The sequence below is a fragment of the Tetrao urogallus genome (assembly GCF_951394365.1).
Source record: "Tetrao urogallus genome assembly, chromosome: Z".
Lineage (NCBI taxonomy): Eukaryota > Metazoa > Chordata > Aves > Galliformes > Phasianidae > Tetrao > Tetrao urogallus.
In genome coordinates, this window is record NC_136816.1 from 8,591,355 (window position 1) to 8,608,331 (window position 16,977).

The following is a 16,977-nucleotide window of genomic DNA, read 5'->3' on the forward strand; positions in this document are numbered from 1 at the left end:
GCTGGACTATCAGCACAGTTCACTCAGAGGGACCTACAGACTGAGTCCAACTGCCCAACCACTTCAAGGCCAGTAAGAGTCAGAGCATACTGAGGAGGGCAGTGCCCAAAGGGCTCCTGAGCACCCATGGGGCACCAACCATTTTTCTGGGAAGCCTCTTCCATCATCTGACCACCGACCCTCGCAGTAAAGGAATTTATCCTAATTCTGAGTGCATACCTCCTCTGGTGGCCTTGCACATAGCAGGGGGTTGAAACCAGATGATCACTGTGGTCCTTTTCAACCCAGCCTTTCTATGAGTCTACGGTTCTGACAGGAGGCTTCCTTAGTTTTATTCTAAAGATCTTTTTTTCTTTCCCATTCCTACAAACCATACTGTTTGTCAGAACTCTATCTTCAGTCACACAATTCATATCAGATTCCTAAAAACAGGCATGGCATTTTGCCTCAGAAAAAGGTTATCCATGTGAAATTGAGTTTTTATTGAACACATTAAGTTTCTGCCTCATTTGGATATTTTCTGTTTAAATGCTATTTTATCTTTTTCCAAAAGTTATTTATCATCACCAACATGCATAAACTTTATAAGATACTGTAAGTCAGACACACTCTCATCTTGTTTGCAAGTCTTTTCCATGCTATGAAATACTTATCGCCCTACACACCAGCATTATACAAAGAAAACATATTTACACCCCAAAAAAACAGCAACATTGTCCATGCAAAGACCAGCATTTTTATTGAGTGAAATGGAACTCTGCACAGTGTTCTGGATGCCTTTATTTAGCACAACTCGATGGAGTAAGCCCCTCTATCTCAGAGCTGTTAGATGAGCCTGCTAGCCAGACCATGTCCTCTTGGTTGTCTTTCCCTTGCTTGCTCCTCGCCATCCAAACCAGCCTACTGTGACTGAACAGATATAGGAAAACAAATTACCATCAGCTAATACTTTTCCTCTTTCTGACTGTACCCTCCGTATGACTCATTTGATCCGGACTATTAGAAATACCATGTCTCATGTAGGTCTATTCCCCAAAATCAAAACATTCTGCCTTCAGAACACTGAAGGCTATTAGCATGCACTCTATGTGCTATGATGCACATTCTTCTATTCTCATCACACTCCTCTGAATACGCCATGATGTGCAGCATCTTTTCATTGTGCAAACAGATGGCTTTAAAGCAGACAAAGTCTAAATAGGTAATATGGGTGGATTGCACTGATGAATTTTGCAGAGGCCTTAGCACGCACACGCTGAATCCCCAAACAGAAGGTATGATCCAGGCCAGGCTGGATGTGGCTCTGGGCGGCCTGGTCTGGTGGTTGGTGACCCTGAACATAGCCCGAGGGTTGAAACCAGATGATCATTGTGGTCCTTTTCAACCCAGGCCATTCTAGGATTCCATGATCCAGGAACCTGCCTGGCATGCCTCAACCACCTGGCATTTAGCTAGCAGGACGGAACACCTGCAAAGCAAGCAGCTGTCTGATCAGCTTCTCAGCACCAACCGCCGCGTCCCGCACCTCTGCAGCTCTGCCATAAGCAGACGCAGGCCGGCCCCGGGTTGCAAGGCTGCACCGAGCGCCGCGCAGCCGCGAGCTCTGGCCCTGGACGTGCTGGCACACGCCGCTGTCAGCCTCCTGCTTGCAGCACAGCGGCGCGCAGCAATTATTTTTCCTTCAGGCCCTGGAACTTGGGAGCGCACAGGTCTCACCGCGGTACAGCCTGCACGTTTCTCACGGACCGGCGGCGCTGCCCCATCTCCCCGCGACGCCGATACGGGCGGCCGGCCTCCCCGAGGAAGCAGCCCCGTCCGCAGCGGGGCGGCCGCCGTCCTCCCGCCGCCCCTCCCCTGGAGCGAAGCGGGGCAGCGCCGGCCGCGCGGCGGAGCTGAGCGCCCCCCCCCGCCACATGGCGCGGGAGGAGCCGCCCGGCGTCGGGCGCAGGCGCCGCAGCGTTCGGTCGCGCCATGTCCCGCGGGCAGACGGCGCTCGGCGCCATCGCCTGGCTCTGCCTGCTGGTCGCGGCGGCCGACGGGCTGAGGAGGAGGGGACCCAGCGTGACGGCCAAGGTGACTCCGGGCCGGGCCGGGCCGGGCCGGGCGGGAAGCGGTCGGTCTGTCGGTCTGCTCTGGGGCGACCCGCGAGCTCCGCCCGCCTCGCCTCGCCTCGCCTGCCAGGAGCGGTGCCCGGAGGCCGCGCCGCGCTCGTTGCGGCGGGATACCGCGCGGCAGAGCCCGAGGAGCGGCGTGGGGTGTCCCGGCCCCCGCCCTATCGCCCCGTGCCGGTGCTGCCATCGCCTCGCTGCGGCGCGGAGCGGCGTCACCGTTTCCGTGAGCTGTCGCACGGTGTGGTGACGCGTGGAGCTCTGAGCTGGCTCGGGCTGCCCGCCGGGGCTTTGCTGTTGCGTTCGCTCCCGTCTCGGTGCCGCGGGCGCTGAGCCGGGCCGTCCCGCTGCCCGCTCCGCCGTGCCGTGCCCGTGTCCGTCGCCTGCCCCGTTACGGCGATTTTTAACTTCGGCTTCTATCCCTGCAAGTCTGAAGCTGCAGCGTCTGACGGCTCAGCGACGTTTCGTTCCCTTTTCGAAGGACTTGAAGAGAGGTGGTGACCCCAGGTTGTGCCCGAGAGGTCCGGGTTGGGCGTTGGGACGCATTTCCTAACGTTTCGGGGAGCACAGGCATTTTCGTGTGCAGCTCTGCCGCTTGTGAAGCCTGGCCTCAGTTCGGGATAGGAGCTTTGCCTTCTCTCTCGTGCTCTGTGTACGCATTTGATAGTGCTGCTGCCAGCAGGCATTGCTGGCAGCCTTGGCTGTGTCACCAGCACCCTGCCTGGACAAGATTTCCATAGAAAATAAGGTGTGTTTAGAAAACCTCCACAGGTTTTTTTTTCCTGTGCGCCCATACCTAAAGAGAGCTGACTGCAAAATGAAGAAAGATGCATTTATAAAAATGCCAGGAAATCAGGGAAAGTTTGTTGTTAATGCTTTGGAAGCCACACATCTAACAAGTACAAGTATTTGGTGCCAAGTGCCAAGAAAATGGATGAGGTGCATCAAAAGGAATGTTATTTTCTTTATAAAGCTTTTGTAACATTAGCCAGGAGTTCAACAGTCAAAACCACATGGAAGAAGAAGAAACAGTAGAAATGTTTGGTAGGAAAGCATGAAAGAGGCATTGACATTGGAGAGACTGTGGTCATTTATTATGATAATTGGACTAATTTCTTAGAGTTGCAGACTAGTAATATTTGGTCGAGTGCAGAACAGCAAATACCACATCACAGGAATACACACTGCTGTTTCCTAGAAGTTGTAATAGTTTTTATGTAACTTTTTCAGAACTTATCTCCTCATTTCCTGACAGCTGCTCCTATTTAATCATTTGAACAGTTTTGCTGTTCATAGACACACACAGACATTCTGAACTATGTTAAATACCTCCTAACTCTTTTGTCTTTTCCACATATGCTTTTTAGCAACACACACGTAGAAGACTTCAGACAGCCAACTACCTACTGCAGCCTGCTTCTTCCTCCAGGCAGTTCTGGGTTGCTATGTGGGGAATGGACACCTTGCTGGAGCAGCAGGGTTTTCTTCCCACCTTTTCCCACTGCATAATCTGGTTTTGGAAACTGGAAGGAAACTAGCACCTGAGGATTGTAATATTAGTTGTGAGCGCCCCAGAGGCTATTTCTTACCATTCTTCATGTTTGTGTCTCTTTTCTTAACAAATACATCTAGGTGTTCTTTGACGTGAAGATTGGAGACAGAGATGTTGGCAGAATTACAATTGGGTTATTTGGAAAGGTTGTCCCAAAAACAGTGGAGAACTTCATCGTGCTGGCAACTGGAGAAGTAGGTTTGCAGTTTTCTTCCTTTGTGTACTAAAGTTTGGAGTGGGGAATGAGTATTTAAATGCCGTTTTGGCTGTGAAATGTCCACTTCACCTCAGTGCAGTCAGTGCAAGAGTGCCATTCCCGAGTCCGTGCTCTGCTGCGTGAGACACAGAAGTCCTTGCATCACAAGATGTCACTGGGGCTGGCTGTCAGCACCATGGCGTGTCCCTGCCCAGCAGATGTGCCGTGCAGAGGCACTGTGGTCAGCACTGGTCAGACAGACTTGTACCCTCTATGCAGTCACCTGCATCTCACTGCTGTTTCTTGCCAGCATTTGGCTCAGGTGGTGGTATGTTCTCTGAAAGCTGACCGCTTACCACGTGCACATTTCCATATGATCATACAGAACTGTGTGTTACATTCATTATTTCATTTTCTTAGAGAGGATATGGATACAAAGGAAGTAAATTTCATCGTGTGATCAAAGACTTCATGATTCAAGGAGGGGATTTTACAGCTGGAGATGGATCAGGAGGTAACATGCCTTTCTTATGGCTTCTTTCCTTTCTTTGAGGGTTTACTGAAAAGATGGATGAAAAAGCATTTTCCTTTTTTCTTTCAACTCCCATAAACAAGAAAAAAAAACATTTATTTTAGAAACAGCTAGTTCTTTTCCAGGCATCTTGGAAGATAAGATGCACAAATGCAGGTTACCAAATAAAAGTGTGCGCAGACCTTCCTTGTCCTCAGCTTCTGCAGATAGCGCTTTCTGTCTGTGACTTTCCCCAGTCAGGAGCCTGGCTTTGCAGTGGGCATGGCAAGCCCTTTGAGCATCTAAGCAGCTCCTACAGCCATTTCCACCATTCCCCTGCTCTGCTTTGCAACAGCACTGCTTTCCTGATTGCAAGTATATGTGGAACAATTTCAGTCACCCAGCAGCAAACTAATCTGCAACAAAGCAAGGAAAGCACTCAGGGGGAAGCAGGTAGGGAAAGAGCAGTCTCACCTCCCTTGTCCTCAGCTCAGCCATTTCTGTGGAGCATTCCAAAAAGTGCTGCGGGAGAAAAATCCAAAGCAGGGACAGAGAAATTGAAGTGAGTGTCTTGCACTCTCTTTTTTCTTCCACTAAATCTATAACTGCCTCCTGAACCTCCAGAAGACCACATCAGCCAGTTCAGGAGAGCAGTCTAGTGCAGCATCTCTTGCATTGCATGCATTCTGGCCTGATTTCTTCTCTTCCTTTACACGCGTGTTCATCAGGTGCTACGATTTGAACTGTCTGCGTGCAGTGTTAGTGACTTCCCCGCTGGGACAGAATGGAAAACACATTCCTTTTCCTTGCAGCAAACAGTGGGGAAGGCTAAAATACCACAGACACAGTTTTAGCACTAAAGGTAGGCAAGGTTTGTTTGCCTGCTACTACTGTTTGTTGGGATAGCTATGGTGGTGTGTTGGGGCAGCATCCCTACAGGCACTGTGCAAACAGGGAGCACAGCAGCATTCTCTTTTCAAAGTTACAGTATTTAACCATGACTATTCTTTCTCTTTTCAAGCACCAAAATTGTTACGTAATGTTTCTATAGATACACATGGAGTCTGTGACACTAGCTTCCCTAGTCTTCATAAACATGTTTAAAGCAAAATACAAAAATATACTGTGCAGAAAGTGTTACAGGAGTACCAAAGTTGCCACAAAACATGACTACCTTATTTTTAGTGGCCATAAAGATGCAATTTGAATTTGCTGGGATGAAGTATCACTGCTGCTCAGCGATGTATTTTAGTAGGATCTTTGAAGATACTGAGTTTGCTTGTTAAATTCAGAGGCTAAAGCATCACTAGCTTTAAATATTCTTTCCATGTATCTGGTGTTTTAGTTCACCTTATTCTTTTCTCTACATGCAAAATCTTTTCAGTTACTGAGTCACAACAGTGATGTTGTTAGGCTTACTCAAATGATGAATCTTTTAAGTCTCGACTTTGTACTCGTTTCATTTTTTAACAAGGTTGTGGGTTGTTTGCTTTTTTAAGAAAAAAACAAACAAACTTTTTTTATGTCACAGGAAGAAGCATTTATGGAGAAAGGTTTCCAGACGAGAACTTCAAGCTCAAACATTATGGAATTGGATGGGTTAGCATGGCTAATTCTGGCCCAGACAGCAATGGATCCCAGTTCTTTATCAGTGTGACAAAACCTTCCTGGTTAGATGGAAAACATGTAGTATTTGGCAAAGTCCTTGATGGAATGGTAAGCTGAAAGCAAATAATTCAGGGAAGTATTCTCCTGCATTATACTGGCTAGTGTAACTTAGAGCCATCTTGAACAACTGAGTGTTAACCTGATGTGCATTTGGTAGAAAACGGATGTGAAGAACTTGAAGCTAGGAGATTTGGAACTGAAATACCAAATGATGGCCCCTTGCTTCAGATCACTAGCCAACGAAGTCAACACTGACAACTTTGCAGACTGCAGAGTTCAGGTCCCCCTGCTAGTAACGCTGCCAGCCATGAAATAATTATATTTCTGCAAGCTGTAGGTAACTCTTTAGTTGTTAGGTCACATGAGTGTGAGGTATACAAACAAATATTCAGAACTGTTTAAAAAGGAAACAAATGATAGTCAGTACCCTCCACGTGTACACAGCAGCAAAACTGATCAAGTGCATCACTGCAAGGGCCAAGCAGTATGCAAGTTCAGAAGTGTTATTTCCCATTGATTATACTTCTTTGACTCCATGTAACTCATTACTCCATTTAATCTATATTTTGAAATGAACGGGTAAACACGACCTTCTGCACCAGTTATTTGAGGAGTTTGCAGACCTCATCAGAGCACTTCCCCTCACATCCCATCCTGAGTATCCAATTCAATTCTTAGGAGCTCAGCAGCTGAAAAAAAAAATAATTGAAGAGAGATTAAAACTAAGTTTTAGTCTAGTTAGATGAACTGGCAGATAACAAAAAATGAGTGCTCAGTATTTCTAACTGAATTTTGTCCTTTAGAAATAGCTACTTTGATCTCTTGCCTAATACATACAATAAAGGTAGAAGTGGTCACCAGGAGCACTTAACTGCTTGCTGTGTGCCAGACTTGAGCCGCTGGAGCTTTCTTTATCCAAAAGATCTGTGCTTTATTTTTTACAGTCTGTGGTGCACTTGATAGAGCTTCAGCAGACGGATGAACATGACCGCCCTCTTCATGACTGCGTGATCGTGAACAGTGGCAAAATAGCTGTAAAGGAACCATTCGTAGTGGAAGTAGATGACTGGTGAGAACAGTGCTCAGTGTGGAAAGTACAGTGTAATCCTTCGAGGTCTAAGTTTTTTGACTGATCTCAATTGTCTATTGAGTTTTCTCCTTAAAACACATTAAGCTATATGCAGGTGATGCTCCTAAGTTGCCAGCTACATAAAGATAGTGCTGTGTGTAACAGCTGGATGGAGCAGGTCAGGCCTTAGAACTCAGGACTTACTGAAAATCTCTCATGAAAGACTGTAGAAGTACTTCCTTTTTTCAAGGCTTGAAATAGTCATTTTGTATTCTTCAGAAATTTTCACAATGTTTGTTACTGCCTTTTAACTGAAAATGTTATTTTCTGTAGAAGTATCTGCTTCTTTTAAATACACGTCTCTGGGGAAAAAAAGTAAAATACAGACATGTTTTGAATAAAAAACTTTGATTCCAGATAATTAATGAAGAGTTTTGTTTTTTGTTTTTCTCTCCCTTTTTGCTTTCTTCCCACTTCATTTGAGTCTGCAAACCATGTGGGAGTGCTGCTTTTCAGATGAGGTTTCAAGATTTGAGCAGGGTGGCAGATTTCCTTAATGTGTGAGTTGAAGTTCTACTGTCTTTCAAAAAAAGCAGTGCATTCAGATGACAATCCTGCAATCAGGAAGTAGCAGGTCTGTCTCACTGAATACGATTGTCAGTTAGAAACCGGACAGTCCTAGAGGTCTTTTCCAACCTTGGTGGTTCTCTGATTTTAGGAAAGCTTGAAGGTGGTGTCTAAATTTGCCTACTATTAGGCAATCAGATGACCATTTTACATTTCAGTTTGTGCTCTTTTTTTTGCTTTTTTTTTTTTTTTTTCCTAGCCTTTGCAGGTAAGAATCTGCAAAGAGTCTGGGAAATGAAGACTGGAAGGAAAAGCAACAGTTTCTCATACTGTCTCACCTAAATTGCTTTCCACTAGTACCTGAAAGCTTTCCTGGAGGTGGATCCCCCAGGCAGGAAAGCAAGGACTCTCACATGGGCAAGTTGATTTTTTAAGCAAATCCAAACTTTTCACTATTTCCAAGCAGCTTTAAGGCAGATTTTGTAGTCAGGCAATACGTGTGCCTCCTGATCAGTTTTGGTAGTGCTTAGCTTTGCAGTTACTGATTCTGTGCCTTTGTCCAAGTTCAGTTTCCCTGTTCCATGAGTGTAATATATTCAGAATAGCAAGTGTGGTACTGTGAGTTTTAGACAGGCAACTAACATGTTCTTGTGCATCACATGAAGATGTGATGACCTCTTTGATAACCTCTGAGAAATGTTTTATTTGAACAGAAAGGCACAACAAAATACACTGAAGCAGTACATCAACGTTCTAGTAATTTATTTTGTAATCTCCAGTAGCACACAATTTCCAGTTAAATCTGAATATATATACACACAAGTATATATATGAGTTTTGACATGATACTACTTAATCAACTTTAGTAAGCTAAAGTTCGTATGCTCTGTGACTTATAAAATGCTAAGATACAGAATACAGTCTGCAAAATAAAGAGTAAGAATACACACAGGTTATGTGTCATAACTGAGTGAAGATCCCCTGGTACATAGCATCACTGTGACTGAAATCTGGACAATTTCCTAAAAGAGAGCTACGTATTTCAGAACATAAAAGCATGATTTCTCATGGCAACTGCACATACCCGCGTTGGCTCTTTTCCAACCAATAATTAAGAAGCAAATTGAAAATAACTTAAGAAAAATGCTCAGCAAATTCCTCAGTTTCTCATGCATTCACTTCAGTGCCAGCACTTTCAATCCATCCACTGCCAGCAATGGGCCTGTGTGCTGAGAAAAAGCCTGGTGCGAAAAGGTTTAGTGTAATTTAGGATAGAAACAGTAGAAAATATTAGTACAGCTTTTAATTCTTTTCAAAAGATAATGTAACTCAGTGTATGATGTTCAGCTTGTAGTGTTAAATAGTTACAAAGAGTCTATCAACAAGGTACAACTACCTTCTGTATGCTTGTTTCCAAATCTTTTTAAAAGCAGCAACAGTAGTGACACTGATTAAAAAAAAAAAAGTAACACTTGAAGTTAAGCAGAGGTTGTGCCTCTTGATTTTGAGCACAAAAATCACATCACCATTTCCTTCTTACTAATCTGATTAAACATTGCTTGGAGACTTGCTTCAGCTTCTTCTAGCCGTGAATCTCTTCTACCTTGGCAGTAAGTGAGGATAAAATATTCCATGTAGGATGCCTTCTATAACCACATTTGGAAAGTTATCTGAAAAAAGACAGAAAACCTGGTTTTGTTATCTATGTCAGTAAGGACAGGTGTTCTTGTCAAATTTAACTGCTTAAGGCCTAGTCTAACCCGGGTTACTGCATCACCAAACTGCTTGTCCACACTGGGATGTGCTATTAGTAGTGCTGTTTCAGCACTAAAGCCACTTCAGCGCAGCGCTGGGCATTGCATGAATGCACTGCCAGATTTGTAGCTTATTGATTTAAAGGGATGCTCTCATACTTAATGCTGCTGGGCTCCCGCTCTTTATCTGAATCTCTTCTCACAAGGAAGATGGATTACACTGGCAATTCAATTTCTAACAAAATCTCAATATACTTGAAGGAATTCCAAGAGTGCTACCGGGAATACTTCAAAGCTGTTTTTCCACTGTGGTTTGCAGCAAAAGATGTTCAGGCTGAGGAGAGCTGGGGATGCCTTTACCATGCAGATGGTTTTGTGAGGCAGGGAAATTTCAGAGTGACCGATCGACACAAGAAGTCATCCTATCATACATTAAGTAAAAAAAGCCACTATGTGGGATGCTGGCACTTAAATTCTCATGTTACATAAATTCTCATTGTTACATATACACAAAGGAATTACCTGATGAAATGTAATAAAATACCCACGCAGAGGAACACCAGGAATTATGTTATGAAGCTAACAGCCAACTCCCACCTTCTTGGCAATGAATTTGACTTAAATTACCAGGCATGAGGAGTAAGAATTTCTGATTTTCCTTTTTACAACCTCAGAATTGCTAGTACACTAGGAATGAGTCTACCCAAAGATCAGACTATTTCTGATGGATAACTTTCCACCCTAACCAGTTTTCTTCCTTTGGCTGTGAGTCTAAAGCACGCTCAGAGAAGGCAGATGCCACATTCACAAAGCTGCCCAGATAGCTGATAAATTAGATTCTGACCTGGTCCTTTTACTTGTATCATTTTAGAGCTATAGTGGTGAGCAAAAAATCAGACCTGACTCAGTAAGAAAGCAATAAAAAACAATAAATCCTCATTTGCTTAAACATTCCACCTCATCCCCTATTAACACTGATGATTTGAATGTATTACAGGCTCAACAAACAGAAGAGTCTTAGGATCCTGTCACAAACTGCAACTTCCATCATAAAGGACATGCATACAGTGTTCTCTAACTTCTCCTGTAGCAATCCCCCAAGTCCTGTGAGCTGAGCTCAGCTACCCCAAATTACCCAGATAACACTTTGCTAATATCATTAATGTTATTAAAAACTCACTGCTAAGAGCAGTCTGATGTTTTCTTTCTAAATTGAGTTCCGTGGTTCCATCAAACTGTAGTGGTTCTGATGTAATATGTAGGATACCACAGAGGACATACAGGAAAATGAGTATTTATTAAAAAAATACATCTTTGCACCATCAGACCTGCTGTGAAGCTTTGTGGCTTTTTTAAAGCAAATTAATTTAAATTAAATCCATTACTACAGTGAAGCACAGTCCTGCAAGTATGTGATACCTGCATAGCTTAACTATCAGAAGAATTTTCAATCCAGTGACAGTAAATCTGAGGTTTTGTTTTTCAGCCTCTGCAGTACCATTTAGTCTTGCAGCATTTTAGGCTTTTCCTTAGCTTTTCTTCAACATAGTAAAAACAATTGGTTTTTTTTTTTTTCTTCCTTTACTCTCACAAAAAAAAGAGTGACCACCTCACACACACAAAACCAGAGGCGCTCATGCACTTCTGTGTTAGCTAAGCCATGAAAAATAAGTCTGAAAACCAATGAAGTATGTAATAGTAAATCTCATTTTTGGGAAGTCGTCTAGCAACACAACAATGCCTGAAGTCATTACAATCATGACAACACTATAATAATTTTTTCTTTTTTAATAAAGACAAGTAATGTGCATTACAGTCAAAAATCAGCTGTTTACTTCATTAAAATCCACAAATATGCAGTTTCCTATTTTTTTCAAAAGATGTTAACATGGGCACTCCTGTACCCAGGAAGGATTAACTCCATTTCTGATCTAAACAACTGTCGTAACTGACCTTCTTCAAAGAGGGAATGCGATGAATAGTTGTTTGCTAACTCACTTTTCATCAGTTGGAGTAGCTCTGGCTGATTTTTGCAAAGGAATCCATCACAGGGGAAACTGATCAGGGACAACGTTATAGAAAGCTCATTCTGCACTTTCTCCATGGTTTGAACTGACAAGAAAGAAATCTTAAAGGCAGTGGTTTTTTGTGTAAGTTGTTTTCTTTCTGGATAAGCTGAGTCAGCACAGAAGAGCCTCTGGATGTAGAGGCTGTTTTTTTTCCCCTCATTTTTTAATGCTAGAACTGGCATTCTACTTGGTGTTTTAATTCACTATACATTAAAATAGAGAGTAATTTGCAAGTGAATTCTATCTTTCAGAATAAAAAGAAAAAAAAGAATGACTTAGCCAAGGCCTTGAAAGTTCTTTGTGTCAGCTATCATTAACAAGGTCTATTTAGTATTTAAACATCATGCATAAGGAGAGGCGTTTATCCTGATCCAAAGTAAAGCGAAACTGAATAATTACAAAATTCATTAGAAAATTACTAATGATTTCCAGAGAAGAAATTTCAGCCTGACCCAGTGTACACACTAGGGAAGAAAGATAAACATCATCACAGAATTGCAAATCCTTGAGCAGAGGTCTTGCAGCAAACCCTTACACGAGGGCTGGAAACATTTAAGCACTGTCTTTGTGTTTCAAGACAACTGCATAAAGTCCATTTTATCTCTCAGAAATAGTGTGCAACTGAATGACGTTCATAATTTACACTCTCTTCCAGATGGCCCCAAGTTTGCAATTAAGACAAGCCTTACACAGTAAGACTGAGATAAGCAGTATGACTCACTAAACTAATGTTTTAATGCAAGGTTTAGTAAAAGTAACAGTTCTCACAATAAGATGACAAATCTGGTGGAACACAGTATAAAAATGTTGTTTTTCTTAATCCCTGCACATATTTTACCAAGATTTTATCAAGAGAACAGAATATACGCTCTCTAAATTAATAATGCAGAGCACTTTTAAAAAAATGAAAGGAAAAAAGGTTTACAACAAGCTATTTCAAACACTCTTTTGAAGAACATATTAAGAGATGAAGGCTAACATAAATGCTCTGTGAACACATCCATTATACTTTTTTTTTTTTGGCCCTCACAAGAGATCTAGAGGTTATAAATGATAAGAAATAGCAATAATCCAAATGGAAATACAAACATGCTCACAGCAGATGGACTGATGTTTAGGGAAAAAGCACTTATAAAGGATGGGACCTCTAAGTTCAAATCCTTCAGGCAAAGCAGCCCCAAGGGTCAACAACAAAAAACAGAGAAGCAATGTCCTCAGTCTTCTGATCTGAATTCTCAGTAGATTTGTCTGAGAAACAACTAGGAGAAAAAATCCACCCTTTTACAAATCACCCACCCCACCCCGAGCTGTAATGGTTTCTCACTCAAGAGCTATTGCCTTATTGGCAGGCTATTAGGTTTCAGACCAGTGTTGTTTGACTCGGCTTGTATTAATAATAATGCGGTTGGCGCGGTGCAGGGCAGGTCATACAGCACTGTTAACAGATGACAAGTTTGATTACCATTGGCTTTAGGCAAGACATAGGGATCCCTCAGGAACAGCAGCACAGGCTGGTGGGACAGTTTGCTGCTGCAAAGATGAAGAACAGAGATGTCGGTACTGGAGAACAGTAAACAGAGCATTGTACAAACCAGCTTCGACAGACAGGTCGCCAGGCAGCTTAGGGCTATGCTGCACCCTGCGTGCTACTGCTGCTGCAGAAGGTTCCATTCACAGCCTTCCCATGGAGGCACACTCACAGCAGCCACCTTCAGCACTGCTCCTTTAGAATGGTATTCTGTGGGATTTTGTAGGGAACCTCCAAACACAAGCGTTAAGGCTCAAGTGACATCACAGATAGATGGAGCTATTGCAACTGACAAAACTAGCCATGACATGTAACAAATAAATCCTATTACAGTGGTAAACTACTCTTAATTTTGACAACTGTAAGGAAAATACAGCAAGTGCCCATCATTTCAAGTAGTTCATGAACCTGACCTCACAGAGGAGGTCAGAGGAGTAAGAATAGAGCTCACCTTGATTCTTCAGACTCTGTTTCATCAAAAGAGCTGCAATTAAAGTGAAAGGAAACTTCCATTACAATAAAATTAATAAAATTACTCCATAATAAAAAATAAACCAACCCAAAGCCTTCAGGAACCATCAAAAGGAGCAATTTTCCTCTGGTCTGTAGCTGCATAACGCAGTGAGAGCACAAACGTAGGAGGCCCTATTATTTTACCACCACTTGGAGATGTCAGTATCCACTCTCCTCCAATGGGTTCATAGCCACATCTACCTATAAAGTGACAGGGGTGCAATCCCACTTGGGGCACTGGCTGATATCATGAACCACAAGTGAATACTACAAGCCTGCCAGCTTGTCCCTTCATTACTAATGCCTGATCATTTATTTATGGGCAATATGGATTTAGTATATACAGTTTTCTCCAGCTGTTGAGGGTAGTGTGGCTGTTAACATCACACTGACTGCACATGGAGCATATTCACTACTACATATCACCCTCAAAGGCACTCTGTGAACATGTTATAGTAGAATCATCTTTCCAGATCTTTAACATTAGCCTTGCCATAACTAAACAGTAATTTCAGTTTATTACTGCTCATCTTTAGAATGGCAAAGCAATTATTATCTGGGAAAAATCATGGCTTATGATGTAGACCTTAACTTATCTTAATGAAAATGCCCATATAGGGAGGTAGGGAATGGTTTAAGAATCTGCTGAAAGGATTTCCTGCTGAAAACCAGCAGCAGATTTATTCCCATGCAGAAGTAACTAAGGACCATCCCTTCCTCTACATCAAGAGGGCCCCACCATAACCTGTATGCTTTCCAACCTGCCCTCTCCCCACTGCAGGCACACAGAATATTCTCTGAAGAGGAAAAGGGACAACCCCACAATGCTGCTGGAAGTTCCAACCATGACAGGTTCAGAAATGCTTCTCCCTACAAACCCGCAGATGATAACACAGCTTCTGGTCACACTGATTTTGGAATTTCTCTACACTCACCATGATCATAACACGAGTCTCTTTTCAATCCCAGGAACAGACCCTTACCAGAAGAGGGCAGTGGGGCTACTGGGGTCATTGTAGAAGTACAAGACCTCTTTTCCACCCCAGAAAGGGTGAACACAGAAGTGATCACAGAATGAATTTCTACTTTGACCAAATGTTAGCTGTAAAACACATACAAACAAGTGCTTTCTATGCAGGAAATAGTTATGAATATCTTCTAAAATTCACCTGATACTTTAGGAACTATAAGAAAAACCTACTTTAACTCTACTTTCCAAGAACACTACTTTAAACTTTGCTTCTGCCTTCAAAGAAGCTGGATTTATTTTACCACATTTTGAGGATATATAAACACATTTAAGTCAATCTAATGCCCATTTATTTTACAGCTTTAAGATTTGGCAGCGAGACCATTTTAAGTCAATGAAATTGCATCAGCACTGAGTGGATATGGGCCTTCTGGCCTCCATTTGTTTTTCAGTAGATGAGAGCTTACCCACAGCTTTCTGCTTTTGGCAGGGTAGGTACATGTCGAACATTCAGGAAATCGAGAAATATTTTAGGAAGCTCTTCATTTTCTAAAATGACTGTCTGTAATAAATGAAAAAAAAAAAAGGAACAAGCAGAAAAGAGTTTTTTTTACATGTTAAATATTCAACTCTTCTGTTCAAGCTATCAAAACATTCCCATTAGTAACACTATTTGTTTTTATCTCTATTTCTACATTGGTGGAAAACATAAGTCTCAGCTTTTTAGAATTTTATTAATGCACATCTTAGGAAATGCCAATAGTGTCAGCTCTTTGCTTGGCTTGGCAGATCAGCATACAGTGTGCTGCTCCATCCACGCTGTGGCTCCTGAGGATCTGACCAGAGGCCTGCTGGCCAGACCTGACACATTCTTCCCCAGCACCAGCACGATGGCTGGGAGCACTGCAGCCTCCTTTGGTTTTCTGCAGGTAAGGTGACTTACAATTTTAAATAAATCAATGAAAAGTACACTTAAAAACACATGGCAAATAAATGAAATGCTTACATGTACATTCATCATATAAGAATAACTTTCAATGAAAACAACAGAGCTCTGTCAGTTTCGTAGAGGCAGGCTGAAAAACAGCAGCTGCTTTTCACAAGGCAAACAAAACAGTCCATACACATAAGCAGATGTTCGAGTACAGCACTTTACATACAAATGAAAGCCAAAGTTATCTGGTCTAGAACAAACATACACACAGAAGAAACCTCTCTAGAATTATAAATAAATGGTTAAATGCAAGTGGCTGCACAAGCAAAGCTATTCCTGTTCATTATGTTCGTGTTCACATTCTCTATCAGAAGAAACAAATCTAAAGAAGAAATACCAATAGTGGTAGGAGGGAATGTTACTTAGCCTACAAACGAATAACTTCTTCCCACGTTTGTATTCAATGCTGTACTATCACTAGGAGAGTGCAACAGCACGTAGAGGGTAACACGCTCACAAAGAAATGGGGCTGGAAAAGACTTGTAGAGGTCATCCACTCCAGCCTCAAAGCACTTCGTGCTGAAGTTTTATAACATTTTGGTTATCTGTGTAAGGAAAACCTCGCTCATGTAAACATTACATACAGTGTGCAGAGATCTAAAGAGAAGCATTTGGAAACAAAGCTATTTGATAAATGGTTCTTTTTTCATGTTTCATTTGCAGATATGAATTTAGAATCTACATTTCTTCCACAGCTGACACCATCACTAACAAGTTAAATGAACGGCAGGAAAAACTGCTATTTTCTGTTCTAGACTGCAAGAGATCTAACAACTTTTACAGAAGAAACAGAAAGATCTGAGTGGCTGGCAGGTTTCAAGCCTTTCAGTTCACCTCTATATAAATATGCTGCATTAAAAATGCCACCTCATTTGCATTCTGTAAAATCAGCACTCTGCTGCTGCAAAATTTATCTTGTTCTGCAGTTGGGTTATGCACAGAAGGAGGAGCGGAGGTGCATACATATTCAGAGGGTGTGTGAATTGCAATAACAATGTCCATGACATGGTCAAATAAAACCATCTAATTAATTATATTAAAATGGACAGCTAGAAGAAGTTGTTTAAAGATGCTTAAGGGCACACAACACTTGTGTGCAGCCTCATATCTGCACCTCCTGGAAGCTTTGTCCAAAAGAAAAGTTGCCTGCTGAGGCTGCTGCACAGAGCAGTGATTGCCAGGAAAGAAAAGGAGAATATGTTGTTGCATAAAAGGAAAGCACTCGGCAGCTGCTATGAACCTATTTGCTGCTGCTCCTGCTCACTCTGGTTGATGAATATTGCATTTTATTTCCTTCCATTTCTATTTCATGGTATGCGCCATGTCAACTCAAACCCTGATAACCTGCCCTGACCAAATGTAGTTCACAAAAAAAAAAAAAAAAAGCTTTTCTTTTAGTGTCCTACTGAAAAACAGAAAAACAGATCAATAACTTTACTTTCCAATAAGCTCTTCAATAAACTTCAAGAAGCAGAACT

General features: G+C 42.3%; 2 protein-coding genes across 2 annotated transcripts in view; one reads left to right on the top strand and one right to left on the bottom strand.

Moving 5' to 3' along the window:
* Window positions 1-1,405: 1,405 nt before the first annotated feature.
* PPIC (peptidylprolyl isomerase C) lies at window positions 1,406-7,108 on the top strand (the record flags this gene model as incomplete). Its single annotated transcript, XM_079548609.1, has 6 exons — window positions 1,406-1,869; window positions 1,929-2,073; window positions 3,741-3,854; window positions 4,277-4,370; window positions 5,899-6,083; window positions 6,980-7,108. The coding sequence occupies 6 exons, from the start codon at window positions 1,406-1,408 to the stop codon at window positions 7,106-7,108; spliced, it is 1,131 nt and encodes a 376-aa protein (XP_079404735.1).
* Window positions 7,109-9,270: 2,162 nt separating this feature from the next.
* SNX24 (sorting nexin 24) overlaps window positions 9,271-16,977 on the bottom strand; it is a gene marked incomplete at both ends in the record, with an annotated part of 74,222 nt that continues 66,515 nt past the window's right edge. Inside the window, 4 exons of the mRNA XM_079548036.1 lie at window positions 9,271-9,341; window positions 12,957-13,021; window positions 13,474-13,506; window positions 14,973-15,067. Coding sequence (XP_079404162.1) covers window positions 9,271-9,341; window positions 12,957-13,021; window positions 13,474-13,506; window positions 14,973-15,067 — 264 coding nt within the window. The remainder of the gene's footprint in view (window positions 9,342-12,956; window positions 13,022-13,473; window positions 13,507-14,972; window positions 15,068-16,977) is intronic.